The following is an 18197-nucleotide window of genomic DNA, read 5'->3' on the forward strand; positions in this document are numbered from 1 at the left end:
GTCAACAGGAGGATTTTTAAATGTGAGGAACTACTACAGGGATTTCTTGACCAAGATCCTTTTTTTAAAATAAAAGAGTAACCTAGTCGGGTGTCTCATATGGAAACGTTATATGGATTTGGAGTGTTTATATGTAATTAAAATATTCCGACTTTAAAACAACTTCCCTGTTTACTCGCTCTTTCTCTCCATCTTCTTCCTTCTCCCTTTCCTTGTTCTCCTCACACTGGGATCTGTGCCAGCACACAGAACTGTCCAGACAGACAAGGGGAGAAACTGCTTACTTGCTTTGTCCACTGGCTGTTCCGCCATCCACATGGCGGCCATCATAATAATTTGTAAGTTGTCCTGAGGCCCCAAGGCAGCAGGCACTATCTATGAAAGTGAAAGGTGGATTTTTTTTTTAAGTTTCTAGGTCCAATAATAAATTCTTCCGGTGTCTATGTATCTTACCGAATGTTAGCCCTAGTCTGTTAGTGAACACAAGTATAAGCTGAATTTTTTTTTAATTCTGTGTTAAAATTCCAAAACTTCTTTGTGAATGCATACTTCTTAATTTCTTCAGTGACCTGTTCCAATTAGTCAAGTTTTGCTATTCTGCTTTACATTTGCATTTAAAGCATTTTAGAAGTCTGGAAGAAAGGAAAAAACAGCATAAAGAAGGCCTCTATCTGAGTGACACTTTGCCTCGAAAGAAAACCACACCTTCCATATCCCCACATTTCAGCAGTGCTACTATGGGGAGAAGCACCACCCCAAAGGTAGGACGTGGGGTGAACCACGGGCTTCACATCAGTGAGTCTTCTTGTCCTAGCGTTGACCAACGTGCAAAGGCTCTTAAAGAAAATGCTGAATAATAAACCACTAAGTTTGCTTGTTGGGCAGACAACAAGCAATCCGATTCAGGGGACACTTGGAATTGTACCCTCCGGGACCTAAGGACCCCGGTCCAGGGTTTTTTTTCCACCACCACACAAGTGGTGGGTAGCGTTCGCTTAGGTGACAGATTCCAATGACTGCCTCCTAGATCTAGAAATTGGAGGATAGACGCTCTGGATTCCAGGAATAATAGCAACAAGTATGTATCGAGAGTCATTTCTATATGCCCGACCCTGGAATAAACCCTTTACGTGGATTGCCTCATTTGAATATCCAGCAGCACTATTCAGTAGAGGTACTCCTTTTCTGCATCGTACTTATGGACAGACCGAGGGATGAAGAAGCGGAGTGCCCTCAGCTGGTTAGCAGTGAAGCTGGACTACGAACCCACACTCAGGTGTCACACTTGAGTCCTCACTCATGTTTTGCTGACACATCCAGAGGGTCACTGCAGAAAGAGGGGGAGAGGCAGATGAGAAGGAGGTTCCGAGTGGGCCAGGCTTTTGGACCCTTCCCTTACCCTTAATCAGAGTAACTCGGTTTGAATCTATTTTATGAACTGGTGTTCCGAGTGTATTTTTTTTACCCTAAGGATTTTCTATTTTGAAAGAGTGCTAAACCCGCTGGGGTAGTTGATAGGTTTCTCCAGTCGCCACGGGGAGACGGAAATGGGTGCACTTATAACAAGTGTAGATCTTCTCTTCTTTGTGCATGATATGCATGCATTCTTGTCCCTGCATCTGCCCTCGGCTCCTTATGCATGAAGAACTTTGAGTTGTTCTCTAAGGTGGTTTTGGACAGTGTTTCCCCATCTGTCTTCATTTTTGGAATTGCTGCCACTGGAGAAATTACTGTGGTGTCGAGCCTGCCATGGAGCTCCTTGGAAGGGTCGGTGACTGGCCTTGGCCATTGAGTGTGAATAAATGGGACGCATTCGTTCCTCCTCCCTACTTTCCCTGCCCTCTGCGCTTGCATTGGAACTGTGGAAACAGGGATGAGGCCATGTCCCAAAGGACCATTTGGCCTGCGGTTCACCTGAAGTATTTCCCCCCGGTTCTCACAGGCCCACCTGCCCCTGGGACAGAGCAACAGCTGTGGCAGTGTGCTGCCTCACTCCCTGGCAACCATGACCAAAGACTCAGAATCTCGGAGGATGCTCAGAGGTAAGCACGTTTTGAATCAGACATCATGGCTTTTGTTACGCATCAGAATTTCTCAGGGAGAGAGAGCAAGAACAGGGTTGGGGATCGATTCGAGAGGAGGTCAGATCCTCAGTTTCATTCTTTTTTTTTTTAATTTTGTTTTACATTTATTTATTTTTGATAGAGAGAGACAGAGCACAGGTGGGGGAGGGGCAGAGAGAGGAGACACAGAATCCTAAGCAGGCTTCAGGCTCTGAGCTGTCAGCACAGAGCCTACCACGGGGTTCCAACTCAACAAACCATGAGATCATGACCTGATCTGAAGTCGGATGCTTAACCAACTGAGCCACCCAGGTGCCCCCCTCAGTTTCATTCTTAATGAATCTTCTTGGGGGAAGGATGTATATCTCCTTATTGTTGTACTAAAGTAACTTTTTCTATTATACACGTGGCTGGTACCTTTTAAATATACCCACTGTACTTTATAAATTCAATAGAATTCTTAAAACAGGAAGGCCCCTACAGCATTACTACCCTTCCCATTTGGTAGAAAGAAAAGAGACACCACTGAAATCCAGAGAGATCACCAGGGCACTTAACCAAGCCACTTACCTGGTCTGTGGCTAAGCCACACTGTTGAAACATATGCTCAAGAGTCACTGAGCTGGCACAGTAAATAGAACACTAGTGGCCCTGGACAGAAGTCCCTAAGGCCTTTTAGTGTGGTTTGAGCTTTTATTCTATGTGATTGTTAGGTTTCAGGTAGACTTTGATTCTCAGCATCTTTTACTTCTTTGTGATAATAGATTGCATTTATAATGAGGTTGTCAAATAGTCTTTGTGGGGCTAGGAGAAATTACAGTAATACAGTTCCAGAGGTGAGCTTCTCCTTGAGAGGATTAGATGTGTGTTAACAGTCATCTAGGTCAGTAGCCTATCTTGACCCTAACTTTTGAGCAGGCATGGTGCCAGAGACCAAGAACACAAATGAATGACACAGTCAGCCCTGACATGCTTGTAGTCCAGTGAGGAAGAAAGACACATAACAGAGGATTTAAATAAAATATGGTAAATGCAGTGATGGAGGAATACCCAGGATATAAAGGGGGATGCTGACAGAGTGGTGGGCATTCATGCATTTGTGAGATTGGAACGCTTCCCTCCAAGCAGGCCAGGATTCAGTTCTGACTGTTCAGCCCTTCTGCCAGTGGTACCAGGGGATAATCACTGGTTTCCTGCCAAAAAAAAAAAAAAAAGAATATAAAAGAAAAGAAATATATATAAATCGGGGTGCCTGGGTGGCTCAGTCAGTTAAACATCTTACTCTTGATTTTAGCTCAGGCCATGATTTCACAGTTCATGAGGTCAAGCCCCATGTTGGGCTCTGCGCTGAAAGTGTGGAGCCTATTTGGGATTCTCTCTCCCCTTCCCTCTGCCCCTCCCCTGCACCCACTCTCTGTCAAAATAAATAAGCATTAAAAAAAGAAATGTATATATATATGAATTTCAGTATATATAAAATGTGTGTATGTGTGTAATATATATAGTATATCACTTGGATGAGGTTTTTGAATCATTACTAGAAGTGATTTAAGAGTTAATAGAGTCTGTAGTATTCATAAGAGAGGTTAATAACTCATGAAAGGTTTACAGTGTTACCATGTGAGTCAAATGCAATTGATTAAGCTTCTCTTATTTTCTTTACTATAATTTCTTAATAAGCTAAAATATCTCTTATGATTTATAAATAATAAACATAAATGAGTCTTGATATTCTGGCTGTCATTCCTCATTGTTCACTTGTGGGTCAAGTCTATTTTCTGTGAAAGCATTTTCCTGTGGTATTTATAGACTTTTTAAACATATTTTTCCCACTGGCTGAAGACATCAAAGCTTGGATTGGCCACAATGCCCTATTTTATGTGAAAAGTCTTTTTCTTAAAGAATAAGAAAAACTAGACCTTTATACTAAATGGAGAGATTTGTAAATTCAAGAGCTATTAACATTATTATGTAAGAGGATTCTTAAGAGAATGTGGTGAAACCAAAGGATGTTTGATCTTTCGTTTTCTGATCTCACTTTGCCCATCAAATGATGGAAATCCCCATGCTAGGCTCCTAGAGGAAAACTGACCCAATTCCCTGAGGTCACATTAGGACGTACTCTGCAAAATCCATTGACTTTGACCTATCTTTCTGCCCTGGTTCTTCATCAATGCCCTTCACTTTGGAGCATCTGGGAAGATGGCAGCTTCATTCTTTCCTGCTGCAGCTCTAAAGTGGGGTTCTTCTTGAAGAGTTTCATGTGGTGCTGATGAGAGAGCCTCTGAGGAAGTAGAGAACCATCTTGTATGTGTTGATCAAAGCGGACGTGATGTGTCTTATGAAGCCAGAGGAGGAGGGACAGGGACTGCAGTTCTTAGAGCCACACTGGAGCATAAAATTGACAGGATTTTCCACGAAGCCCATCCAGGTGGCCCACACAGACCAGGAGGGATGAATCATTATTTCATTTAGAATTGCTTTACTGGTACCTTGTTGCCTTCACTAAAATAGCAAACAAGTAAAATTCCATGGTTTTGAACAAATTGCACCTAACACGTTTTCATTACTCAAATTTAATAGATTTTATCATGGTGGGGGGACTTACATAATTAACTTAAATGAACTGTGTTTTTTTGCTGCTTATTCATAATGGATACATCAAGGACAATGGTGTAAGTATAAGCCTTCCTTCGATCAGCACTGTTTTCATAAAACTGACAACGTGAGCCAGGCAAACAAAGATCTTTGAGAACTGAGTTTAGAGCAAAGAGCCCAGGAACTCAACTCTTAAAGTTGTAATGGTTATTGGCTTTTATACAACTTGTGAACTGGTCCTTTGTAAGCTTTAGAATGAATGAAATCTTTGTCCTTTTGTCTTCTGTTAAATGCAGGGAAGTCCAAGAAAGGTAGGACAACCTCCTTGTGTGGTGTTTTTGTTGCCAGCAAATTAGTGAAAGGTCATTGTGGAGTCATCTTTAAGAAATGATCACACTTGAAACTGTAAAATAGTGGATTTTTAGTCTAATGATCGTTCCTTTCACACAGTGGGGGAAAATTGTTGCACAGTTGCTAGAAATGCAACAGGAGTGCAGCTGCTGGTCACACACAAGCATTGTATTGTGAGACTCAGAATCGAGATAGAGATAAGAGTAGGCACTGGCATGTGTATAGGCTAAGTGTAAAACATGATGTTCCTCCTTTCCAAAGGCCAGGCATAAATAAGACTGGGAGGAGTCTTATTTATACATACATGGGAGGAGGGAAGGATTCAGGATGCTCCTGCTTACTGACTCTGTTTAAGTCTATTTTAGAAGTAAGACCTCATGGTGAGTGAAGACCAGTTTAAATGACTGGTTTGAATAAATATGAGGCTCATTACTGTGGCTACTCATAGAGATGCAGGATGTCAGAGGACGGAATGCTTATAAAGTGTGATGGACGGTGCTTCAAATAACTGAATGGCAATTTTGTAAACCCTAGCTCTTAAAAACTATTCGTTGCTGTCTGCTTGAGAAAAAGAATTGTCTTATCATTATGATCTTGTTTTTATTCTCCCTGTTTTCTGGTTGGCAAGTATGTGTGAAAGCTGTTAGTTTCCATTTTTTTTTTTCACTAACTGTATGTATGTCTTGTGAGCTTGTTATTTTTTGACTTCTCAAGTCCTTCTCTGTACACTCAGATTTAACCTAGAAATGTGAAAACATCTTGCCTTGTTGATCTGGTGTTGTTGTTAACACTGTCAATGACTGCATGTTGGAAGTGTTGTATATTTTTCCTGTCCCCTGTCATCCTTTTTTGATCTTGTCTCTTTCTCCCTTTCTCCATCATTCTCCTTCATCCCTGACTCGTCCTGTACCTTCATCTCCCGGCTGTGGACTATGGTTAGGAAGAATGAATTTCTCAGCAGGTGAGCTATGATAGGCTAACTTGTCAGAAATACATATTAATTTTATCCTCTTAAACCCAGGTTATAGTTTTAAGTCATCTCATTTTCTATACTAAGCCCAGATAACCATTGAAAATATACAGCACACACTGGGAAGATATTGGCAAGACTATATGTCTTACGATGGTTAACTCACAAAGGACTTTCCAGGTCTAACTGGCCAGAATTCATGGATAGGCAATAATAAAAAAAAAATAATAAAGTAAAAAAGTAATAATAAGTAAAAATAAAAAATAATAATAATTAATAATAATAATAAATGGGCTTTGCACATCTATTCTACTGGCTCTCTGAGACAGTGAAGACAGTTGAGTTGGTTTGGGTTCTTTGCATGTGCTATGCTTAGCGATGAGCCTCAGATATCATCAGGTCTTACTTTATAAACCTTATAAACATTCCCTAAAATGGCTATTTCTGTCTGGATAGAAAGAATTTAGAGCATTTACAAGGCCCTTTTTGCTTTTCAGTTACTGTCCCACTGCTGAATGCTACTCCTGCTACATAATTTAAAAACAAACAAACAAAAAAAAATGAGTAGTCTCAAATATTGGGAAAGTCTCATGTTTCCCAACGCACTTATTCTACCCCATCCCAGACAGTAGATGCATTCCCCTTCCTTATTTAGCCACTATAAAGCTGGAATTTACAGATGAGAAAATGAATTGATTCAGTGGCTCTTTAGTTCATGACATCCCTATACTAAATGAATGAGGATCCTGTGGTGATCAGGGCACATGTGTCCCCCTCCCTGTTAAAGCTTGCACCTGTCCTGGGGCTACCTAATGGCAGGAACAGTTCTTCTTGGACATTCTACCAGGGTTTCCTCTGGTCTGCTGCTCTCCTCAAGTGTTTCCTCTATCAGAAGTACCCGTACCTTTAAGCGGACAGGCCAGAGCCCAAATCCCAACACCAGCTGTTTGGAATCACACTGGTATAATCCCAGGATCACAGGGATGAGGTCCATGCCCTTATATGTGATTGCAGAGGTAACTTAATTTTTTGAAATTGTTCAGAAGGGAGCAGTTGAATCCAGGTGACTAACCCATTGCGATTAGTAAAGTGTTGCCGGTTGGGAGAAACGGGCCTCTGCATGAGGTAAAACATTTCCACTCACGCTGGATCCACAGGAAACAAAAATCCTGCCCTGGGAAACCTATGCTCATTAGCAGAAGGCTCTTTCACTAAAATTGCAGAGAAAATCTAAGGTACTCACCCTACCCCCAGAATGGCGGAAAGTTCTCACAGACACAGAGCCGAACCTCCACAGGTATTGAGGTGATCTGGGGTATTTATGATGTTCACAATCCTTAGCACAGTACACATTGTGACACAGCTGTCCCTTGTGCCCATATGTGAACAGTTTGAATCGTTTTAGTGTACTATCTATCTCACCTGAAGGTTGTAAATTCATGTTCTTATTTTGTGATACTTTTGGGGGAAAAAAATCATGGGAGATCTGAGGATCAGGACACAAAGTGGCTTTAAGAAGAAATATACTCGCCATCTTCTCTGCTTTTCCAAGAAGGTGTTAGTTGCATTATAGGGATTGGCCTTTCCTCATTATGAAAAACCGAAGGGGAAGAGGAAGTTGTGGCACATGTCATTGCCAAGGAGATAAGTCTCATATGTTTTAAATTACATGGCTGTCTTTTAGGGATTTGTTTTTCATACTAACAGGGAAACGGCTTCCACGTACTCAGTGCCAGTGCAGAAGTTTTCTTTGCCAACAAGCCTTTTTTGAAAGCATAAGGAAAGATACGTATGTGACTTTTTCAAATAATTTCTGGTGTTTTTTTTTGTCCCCCTCCTTTTCATAATGAATAACTGGAAATAATTTAAAAGGAGCAATTAGTAATTCCAAAAGTTCAAGTATCAAAGGTAAATATTTGAGTAATAATTTTTTTTAAAGGCACAAACTCCACGCTTATAAACGTACTGGCTTCATTTCATGCTTTCTGCATTAATCATTACGAATAATGATATTCTATCTAAAGTCTCATGGTGTGCTTTTTTTGTGTTGCATCTTCCCTTGGCTAAGTGATCTGTCGCTTTTACATATGTATTTGTAATTTATAATTACAGCTTATATTAAGGAAACATTTTCCCAGAAATGCCATAATCTGAACTAACATATTTTCACTTAGATATCTAAAACCACTCCAAATAGTTTGGCATGCAAACTGTCTGTGGAACTAAAATCATTTTACAGAAACTTTTGGTGGATGATGCTTTACTAAAGCCCTCCTGGTTGTGGCTCTGCTTTTCAATGGAAATGTTCAACTGATAGCTGAGGAAGCTGTTTGGAATCACTGCCCTTGTTTCACCCTCTGGCTGCTTTTTTTGACTATTTCATTACCAATTGAGAGCCTCACTGAAGGTTGGTAGAGTGCAAGGAAAGAGGTGAAATTCAAATGGTCGAGTTGTAAATGCTTAATAGGTCCGGTAGTAAATTTAATGAGGGAGAAAGAGATCGCAAACCACTGCTGGCTAGAGAAATGTCTTTTTCATAAATCGAGGGATTGGTTGATCATTATGATCCCTGGTTCCTACATATATATGGTAAAGAGAGAATTGAAAGGAAAAACAATTCAGTTTGCATTGCCCAAAAGCTCCCACCAGAGAGCAAGCCATAGCAATAAGTCAAAGTAAAGCCAATACCTAAGACACCCGCTGACCAAGTACCAGAGTAAAGATGAAGCCTCTTACTGATGGCACTTTTGCTGCTATTGATCTAAGTGCAACGGTTTTGTATGGTTGGTACCACCAACTAGCTTGGGCTGACAGTTCGGGTGGAAGAAGAAGAGAGCTCTGCCTCCGGTAATTAGGAAAAGCACAACCATTAGGAGGGCTGTTCACTGCAAAGTGTTTAAATAATTGGCAGACCAGAGAAATTGAAAAACGAAGAATGAGAAATGTACACGGTTTGGATGTTTACCAGATTAAAAGTGTTTGTGACAATATGAGTGAGACCCAAGACTCTTACATCCTGCGCCTAGATGATCCACCTGCTGTTTTACGACCTTATCGAGTCCTCAGACTGGAATACTGCTGAGCAAGTGACTGCCCTAAGACCCTGCTGTTGCTTGCCACCGGGAGTTCTCTTGCTTCACTTGAGCCCAGCTATTTTTAGAAGATACAGGGCCTTTGACTGTGTTTCCATTTTTTTTGTTTTTCCCTTTTTTGTTTTTGTGTGTGCTGATGTATTCTTCTCAGTTGCGCTGAGATGTGGGAATGGCAAAGGGAAATGTGAGGTGATCCCCTGACCAGAAAGATCGCTTCCAAGACCACTTCTCTGAAACTCTTGCTTGCACTGAGCATGATGCTGTGTCTTTGATCTTCTTGGCTTCGAAACAAATTAGACCAAGGCCCAAGTTTCACAGGCAGATGTTTTGGGCTGCTGGTTTGACTCTCAGAAGATCTAAGGCTGAAAAATGAGGCATACTAACATATTTATGGCTCTTCCCTCAGGGTATAATCACCAACAGATGAGTGAAGGACAAAGGCAGAAATCTTCTGAATTTTACAACCGCACAGCATCTGAATCAAATGTCTACTTGAACAGTTTCCACTATCCCGATCACAGCTATAAGGACCAGGCCTTTGATACTTTGAGCCTAGACAGTTCTGATAGCATGGAGACCAGCATCTCTGCCTGCTCACCTGACAATATCTCTAGGTAAGATATATTCACAGTTAAGATTTCCAGTTTATAAAAGGACCTGCTGGTCTCAAAAAGTAAAGCCATTCGCTTGGGGGCAATGTATATGCACCAGCCCACATTTCTGAGACATACAGAGTCCACGGTGAGGAGGAGGGCTGAGTGTCATGGCAGCCTTTGAAAGCAGTTTCCTTGTATCCTGTGTGACTTAGCCAGTCAGACACCATATAAGCCATTTTTCTCCTTTGCTTTGTGTCTTTACATTTGAGTTCACATGTATTCTGTGCTTCAACATTGATTTGCCTTTGTTGGTTGACTCCGACCTTCATTAGGACTCCTTTTGATTGAATAAAGAAATAATTTCCAACAGTATAGTAAGACTGTTAAAGGATTGCTTACACTTATGTTTCATTAAAAGGAAGGCTTTAGCTCTTCCACGTATTAGAATTTTTGTAAGGGTTTAACTATTCACATTTGTGTTCATACTTTGAGGCAAAGTATGGTCTTAGGGAATTATGGCTAACGACACATCTAAAATATAGATCTGGTCATGGTACTCTGCCCCTTCAAGAGCTGTGATGATGCCCTACTACCTTTTGAGAAAAGTCATACCCTTGAACCTGCATTCTACATCCAACTCAACTTCCCATTCACCCTCTCCTCCTGATACACCTCACAGAGCTTCTTAATACTCAAATCTCTGAGCCTTTGACCATATTAGTCCTGGGCCTGGAATCAAATAGTTTGTTCATTCATCCATTCACAGGCTCCTTCATTCCACAAATACTTATAGAGTGCTCTAGAGTCAACAGTGGGCTGGACTTGGCTCATACTAGCTGGCAAGTGCCACGTGTGCGTCTTTCCCCCTCCGCGTGATCAGTGATGTCATGTTGGTAGTTTGAAATTGCCTGTAGGAGGAGCATGTACTCCACATAAATTGACATTTTCCATGTATCAGGGTTTTATTTCCCTCCAGAGAACGGGTTTGCCAGCACAGCACTGACTACGGCCAAATTAATCCTTCCCTTTTTGTATTCACTCAACCTATATATACTTACTGAGCACCGGTAGTGTCTGTCATTGCAAAACATCTTTATCATCTCCAACCCCCTCTCCTATCTGAGCCTGGAGGAATTTTCCTCATCCTTCAGGCTTAAGCTTAAGTTGGAAACTCATGAAGATTTCTCCCTTTAGGGCCTTTTTCTTCTGTGTTTCTATTGTGCTTGATGCTTTTTTCTGTTATATCCCTGATCACATTGTGGTATGAAATTTTTCCTTTGGTAATTAATTGGTGATTTCCTCAATGTCAAGGAGGATGTCTAATTACCTTTCGGTTTCTCCACCCAGCAGAGATCTTAGCAGATAGCAGGTATTCAGTTAAGTGTTGGCTGAGTAAATACCTCAGGATATAGTGAGATGGACATATTTTCAATTTTGGTATTTTTCTGTGTTTGATCTATTTTAATTGGCTGAGAACGATTATGATTTCAACCTAAGAAACAAGCCAATATTCAGTAAATATTAACTGAGCACTTGTGTGTCCTAAATGTAAATGTCTGGCTGGATAATTAATTGCCATCAACAGACTTCCATATATTGGAATGAAGCCACAGGTGGGAGCGGGAACTTCCTTCCACTTGTGCTGTATGGCTTTGACCAGACAATTGATTGTCCTACTTGAAACAGATCACACAATGCTCTTGGTGCTGATTTGCTTCTGGTGTGCAAAATGGAGGGGTTGTTTCTTGAATACAAGAGGATGGTGGATTTTAAAACATCTTAATGGAGGGGCGCCTGGGTGGCTCAGTCAGTTAAGCATCCAACTTCAGTTTAGGTCATGATCTCAAGGTTCATGAGTTCGACCCCCACGTCGGGCTTTATGCCAATAGCTCAGAGCCTGGAGCCTGCTTCGGATTCTGTGTCTCCCTCTCCCTCTGCGCCTCCTCTGCTCATGCTCTGTCTCTCTCAAAGAAAATAATAAACGCTAAAAAAAAACCCCACATTTTAATGGAAAATTACCATCATGTAAATAAAATTTATTTCATTGCAAAGGTTCAAATAATCTACTCTCCCTCCACCTAAAATTAAAAAAAAAAAAATGACAGAGACAGAGGGAAAGTAATATCAGCAAGGTCTACTCAGCTTTAGGTTGTTTTGTATTTCATAAATGAAAAGAATATGAGAGACCCTTTATTGGGGCGCCTGGGTGGCTCAGTTGGTTAAGCATCTGACTTCGCTCAGGTCATGATCTCACGGTTCATGGTTTTGAGCCTCATGTCGGGCTCTGTGCTGACAGCTTGGATCTTGGAGCCTGCTTTGGATTCTGTGTCTCCCTCTTTCTCTGCCCCTCACCCACTCACACTCTGTCTCTTTCTCTCTCTCAAAAATAAATAAACATTAAAAAAATTAAAAAAAAAAAGAATATGAGAGACCCAACTATAGGTAGCCATTATAGCCAGGAAATTTTAGGGGTGGGGGGAAAACGAGAAAAGGACAGATGCTACATTCTGTGGTAAAGAACAGTGAATTTTAATTTTGGCATTAATGGGTAGAGTATTAATATTACTGGTTATATCCTGCCAGAGAAGGAAAGGAGTCTCTGGGGGTAAACACTAAAGCAACGATGAGAATCGTATTGCTGCTTGTCACATGGAAATGACCTCAATTGAAGGAGGAGATTATGTAATGATAAAAAATAGGATTTTTTTCTTTTTTGCTGCCATTATGATGTCAGGTCAGAGGGCTGAGTGTTTTACATTATTCAATATTAAAAGATGCAATATCTCACTTTTTAAAAAGTTCAGTATGACTGCTTGGGGGGCAGACATTGAGTATGGGTTAGGGCTTGTCTGGGCCATGCCAGTAGGTGCTGGGAGCTGATGTTTTCAGAACAGAAAGCCTTGAATTTTGAGTAATTTTTCATAAATGACAGTCAACTGACCAGCCAGATGTGGTGCTTTTGAATAACAAGACACAAACAAAAGTCGGCAGCCCAACAACCATTATACCATAAGGGCAAGAGGAATAAAAGTGGGCATTAAAAGCAAGAACACAGATGGGTTGCCTGGGTGGCTCAGTCGCTTAAGCGTCCAACTTCGGCTCAGATCATGATCTCGTGGTTTGTGAGTTCAAGCCCTGCGTCAGGCTCTGTGCTGACAGCCTGGAGCCTGCTTCAGATTCTGCATCCCCTTCTCTCTCCGCCCCTCCCCAGCTCACACTGTGTCTCTCTTTCTCAAAAATAAATAAACATTAAAAAAAATTTTTTTTTTAAAAATCAAGAACACAGAATGCAAGATGCAGCTCCCAGTGTCAGAGCAACTCCCATTCTGTGGCACTTTGTACTTAGTCGTTATTTTGAAAACATCAGACTGTCCTCCCCTCTTCACAAATAATTGTGAAGATTTCATGTCAATATTTCCTTCGTGAACTCTTGATAATTTGATCTTTTATTTTTCTATTCGTGAGCCATCTTTTGTAAAGAAATACACTCTATGCAGTTTCCTGTCTTGGCGTTTTCTACTCCCCACCTCATCCTCCCCTCCCAAAATTGAAGTGAATATTCATCCCTTCAAATTACCACTCCTCATGTCTCATATTTATTTTTTTATTATTTTTTTAAATATGAAATGTATTGTCAAATTGGTTTCCATACAACACCCAGTGCTCATCCCAACAGGTGCCCTCCTCAATGCCCATCACCCACCCTCCCACTCACCATCAACCCTCAGTTTATTCTCAGTTTTTGAGAGTCTCTTAGGTTTTGGCTCCCTCCCTCTCTAACTTTTTTTTTTCCCTTCCCCTCGCCCATGGTCTTCTGTTAAGTTTCTCAGGATCCACATAAGAGTGAAAACATATGGTATCTGTCTTTCTCCGTATAACTTATTTCACTTAGCATAACACTCTCCAGTTCAATCCACGTTGCTACAAAAGGCCAGATGTCATTCTTTCTCATTGCCACATCGTATTCCATTGTGTATGGTAAACAACAGTGGTGCAGCAGCGGGTACAGGAAATTACCCAAAAAGGAACCACTTCGATTCTAAGTACCAAGCATTACACATTCAGTTCTGGACACTTAACACAGTGACAGGCAAAAATTTAATTTATTTTTATTTGCTCGCCCAGTTGCTTTTTACTAAAATGGCTTCCAAAGGTAGAGAATGAGCATGGTTCCCCTAACTATGCCAAATGAGGAGGACAGCATCACTGTAGAGCATTCCTGGCAGGGGGTTATTCGTGGCCATGATTATCTTCCATTCTTACTTCACGTAGACCTGACTCAGTGGTAATACCAATCACAGATAACCAATCACCATGGTCAGAAATTACTAATAGTATTTATTCCATATGACTGTCTGATCCTTTGAATGTCAAAAAAAAAAAAAAATGAAGCCCAAGTGGAAGATACTTGTAAAAGGTCTAGTGTAAAAAAGAAAGAGAGAAACAAACATTTTTCTTCTGTACCACCATCTACTTTAAAAAGTTCATGCTGCCCTAAGATAAGCTTGTATCCACTATTATAATGGAAAATAATATGATAAACATCAGGCAAATGGGTAATAAGAAACTAATGTTTGGAATGTATATTACGACACCACATCCTTAATGAGAACTTTTTGAGGTTAGGTAGCGAGAGAAAGAAAAGACTAAAACATTTTCTCTTTGTGTGATTGTTTTTAAGTTATGTATGAAAATCCCCTAAAATGATATGTATATTAAAGAGGTAATTCCATGCTGAAATTCGAGTGACATAAACCTGGTCTTGTGGTTTATTATGTCACAAAAAGCCATTTGTAGAATTATAGAACTACTCAGAGTTGTGGGGACACTGGCCTTTCCCTTTTTGTTGAGACATCATTTTTGTGTCTGCCAGAGAGTTACTTGAGTCACATAATGTTTTTGCTTTTTCAGCATCATTACTTACACCATAAACAAACAAAAAGCTAAGAAAACAGGTCTTGGGTCATAGAAAACAGCAGCTGAGAGTCAATTCTGCATAAAACCTCTACTCTGCTAAAATTACTGACTTGGCTTATACAATGCAGATCCCTGCATACCGCCTACAATGATATGTTATTATCACAATTGCTATTACTAATTTCCTAAGCCCTGACCTTGTGCTCATACTTGGAGAAAATGTTGAGGAACTTGATCCCTCATTATGGCTTAAATACCAGCCGTGTGCATGGGTGGTGGGGAGCAAGACTGAGTATGGGGTTGAGAGCAATCCACGGCTGAACTTGGCTTTAAGGGATGCTTTCATCCAAATTCTGCATGCTTCTAATTTCTTCAGTTTAGGCAAAGGTTGGTATTCTGCTTTCTTCCCCAGTATGTCAACACCTAGTGTATGCATTTTATTCTCGGGAGTTCTTTCAGAAGAGATCCAGACAAACAAAGTGATCGCAGGGGAGGGCAGCCATGTGTCAAAGGGACTGGATATGTCAAACCATGTGAACGATGGTCAGGAGGGGTTAGAGGGCTTGTGTTCTTGTAATATTCAAGGAGCTACTGACTAGAGAAAAATTAGACCCCTTATAAGGAATAATAATTTGCTTAAGCTGAAAAAGTACTTGAGAAGATTCATTGAAAATAAATAATCTGGTTCTTCACTTAGTGGTAGTGTTAGTGCACTGACAGCAGTCCTGAAAAAGTTTTGTGTGTCTTTATGGAGAATTTTGTTTTGCTTCTGTTGGTTTTGTTTCGGTCTGGTTTTGTTTACTTATTTCTCGTATGACATTGTTCTTAGCTTTTCTTGCTTCCTTTTTTTTTTTTTTTTTTTTTGTTTTTTTGTTTTTTTGTTTTTGCCTTTGCCTATGAGTGACTATTCTGAAAAGCACCAAAAACCCCAAATCTGCTATTTGGATGCTTTTATCCTTGATGGAAGCTTTTTTTTTTTCTTTATGTATATGGTTTTTGCCAAAGTCGGTCAGTAAAAAGAGGTCTTCAGTTGATAAAATAGAACATTACTAAGTGGGAAAGGCAGTCAAAACTAGTCATCTGTATACCATTAATGGCCCAATGACTCATATCACCAGCACCCTTACAGCATTGACATCGAAAGTTATGCCTGCCTTTTAAGGAAGGTCCGAAGTTGAGGCAATGGCAGGACACATTGCTCCTCTTGTAACTTTGAGAGGCTTGAGAAAGCAAAGATGAGTGTTGTGCTATAGGTAATGCAGGATAAAGCTTATCTCCAGTGACTTCAGACTCTCCTCCTATATGGCAGGTGCTACACCAGATGGCATTTCATTTGCTGACATTTGGGTATACATGGATGCCATGGTATCGACAAGCCTAGACTTCTCCCTACACTCCTGTTGCAGCGGCCTTTGCTTGTAACTCTAGGTGCAATCCCCATGGGACATAAAAGCAAAACTGGTGATGACATGGTAGGACACAGCAGAGAAGTTTTGCTAAATAAAAATGGTTTACACGTCAAGGAAATATTAAACTCAAGAATAGTAAAATTCAATTAAACTCAAGAATAGTAAAAGTGGAACCATAGAGAACAAGTAGGTACCCATGGATACAAATTATTTTTTAAACAAAATAACCAAAGTAGCTTTAAAAGTATAAAAGGAGAGCTTAAAAAAAAAATAGGTGACTGTAGGTGCCTAAAAGTTATGAAGACAGGAAGTGGTAAATGTTAACATGTACTTTCTGTCAAATGTTTTCAGAAAATTGAGTTTCTTTGGAGCAGAAGTTAAGACATTTATGGGAATATTGCCAAATTGGGAGATTTAAATATAATTGGCAGAAAATAATTATAAATATTTATATATATATAAATATATATATACATATATATTTATATATATGCCTGAAAAAATTCTAAAATAAGAATGAACAGAAATATTTAAAGACAGGTAAGTGTTTTAAAACTTGCCCCCAGGATATGCCCAAATTACAGATACATGAAAAACCATGGGCTGAAAATATTTGTTTCTAACCGAGTTATTTCCAACCAATTCATGTGGATAGGTTTCATGTAGCTCAAGGTCATACTTAGGCCAGTAATTGGAAGCTGTAGAAAGACAGATTTTGATTCAACTTAAGTATCAACATTCTAAGAATGTTGTCCGGTCGATGAAGAAATGGATACAATAAGTTTTCTGTATCTAACAATGTTCAGGCACAAGTTGGACCAAAAGTGAGTATGTTGTAGAAAGAACTGTAGGGTAGATGGAGATTAGACTCTTGGTGAGGGCTTTTTTGTTTTTTTTTAATTGATGAGTTTTTGAGACCTGAGACGTAGTGAACAAATTATTTATTTCCAAATAAACTGGAGACATAAGACATATATATCTGATGTCACAGAGAACACGATAGAATATAAACATGATTTTGTGCTGTTCTAGGGCCTGAAGTTTGTCCGGGGCTTTCTCAGTTGAGCTGACAAAGTGTGCCCCTTTAACGTCTGTGAGGTTGACTATTCTTAATAAGGAGGAATACGAATTCTTGCACAAAAATTTAAAGATTTTTTGGGGCGCCTGGGTGGCTCAGTCGGTTAAGCGTCCAACTTCAGCTCAGGACATGATCTCACAGTCCATGAGTTCGAGCCCCGCATCAGGCTCTGTGCTGCCAGCTCAGAGCCTGGAGCCTGCTTCAGATTCTGTGTCTCCTTCTCTCTCTGCGCCCCCCACCCCCTCAGCTATGCTCTGTCTCTCTCTGTCTCTCAAAAATAAATAAACATTTAAAAAAATTTTTTTTCTTTAATCCTTGCTGGTTGAAGAGAATAGAATTTACCCTTTTGTACCTCTCCCAACAGTTCATGGAAATAATGAGGAGAAATTGCCATGTTTTTGTCCTTGTCAGGAGAACACTCCTGGCTAAAAATGGGCCCAAAGTAACCCTGCAAAGTACAGAGATCAGTTAACTTCTAAGGATACAGCATTCCTAAGGCTGTCCCTTTCCTGGATGAATGCATTTTATAATAGGGCCGGAAGTACTGATTTTTTTTTTTCCTAAAAGATAATTTTTTAGAGCAGTTTTTTGTTCACAGCAAAACTGAGCGGAAGATACAGAGATCCCTGTCCCTGCACGTACATAGCCTCCCCCATTATCAACATTCCCCATCAGAGTGGTAGATTTATTACAGTTAATGAACCTATGTTGAGGGGCACCTGGGTGGTTTTGGTGAGGCATCCAACTTCAGCTCAGGTCAGATCTCACAGTTCGTGGGTTCAAACCCCACGTCGAACTCTGTGCTGACAGCTCAGAGCCTGGAGCCTGCTTTGGATTCTGTGCCTCCCTCTCTCTCTTCCCCTCCCCCACTCATACTCTGTGTCTCTTTCTCTATCAAAAATAAATAAACATTAAAAAAATTTTTTTTCACGAACCGATGTTGACACATCATTGTCACCCAGGGTCCATAGCTTACAACAGGGTTTACCTTTGATGTTGTGCATTTTGTGGATTTGAACAAATGTATAATGTCACATATGCATCATTAATTACAGTGTCATACAGAGGGCTTTCATTGCCCTAAAAATCCTCTGTGCTCTGCATATACATCCTTCCCTCCCTC

General features: G+C 40.3%; 1 protein-coding gene across 16 annotated transcripts in view; it reads left to right on the forward strand.

The window, feature by feature from the left end:
• Window positions 1-18197, forward strand: part of PHLDB2 (pleckstrin homology like domain family B member 2) — a 226997-nt gene that overhangs the window by 195809 nt on the left and 12991 nt on the right. For 10 of the 16 annotated variants that reach the window (XM_053220826.1, XM_053220828.1, XM_027077706.2 and 7 more), the window contains 5 exons: window positions 621-761; window positions 1943-2042; window positions 5953-5973; window positions 7855-7890; window positions 9481-9688. In XM_053220826.1, coding sequence (XP_053076801.1) covers window positions 621-761; window positions 1943-2042; window positions 5953-5973; window positions 7855-7890; window positions 9481-9688 — 506 coding nt within the window. The remainder of the gene's footprint in view (window positions 1-620; window positions 762-1942; window positions 2043-5952; window positions 5974-7854; window positions 7891-9480; window positions 9689-18197) is intronic. The other 6 variants (XM_053220831.1, XM_053220829.1, XM_053220832.1 and 3 more) reach the window with 5 other exon arrangements.

This window comes from Acinonyx jubatus, chromosome C2 (genome assembly GCF_027475565.1).
Source record: "Acinonyx jubatus isolate Ajub_Pintada_27869175 chromosome C2, VMU_Ajub_asm_v1.0, whole genome shotgun sequence".
NCBI classification, from domain to species: Eukaryota; Metazoa; Chordata; class Mammalia; order Carnivora; family Felidae; genus Acinonyx; species Acinonyx jubatus.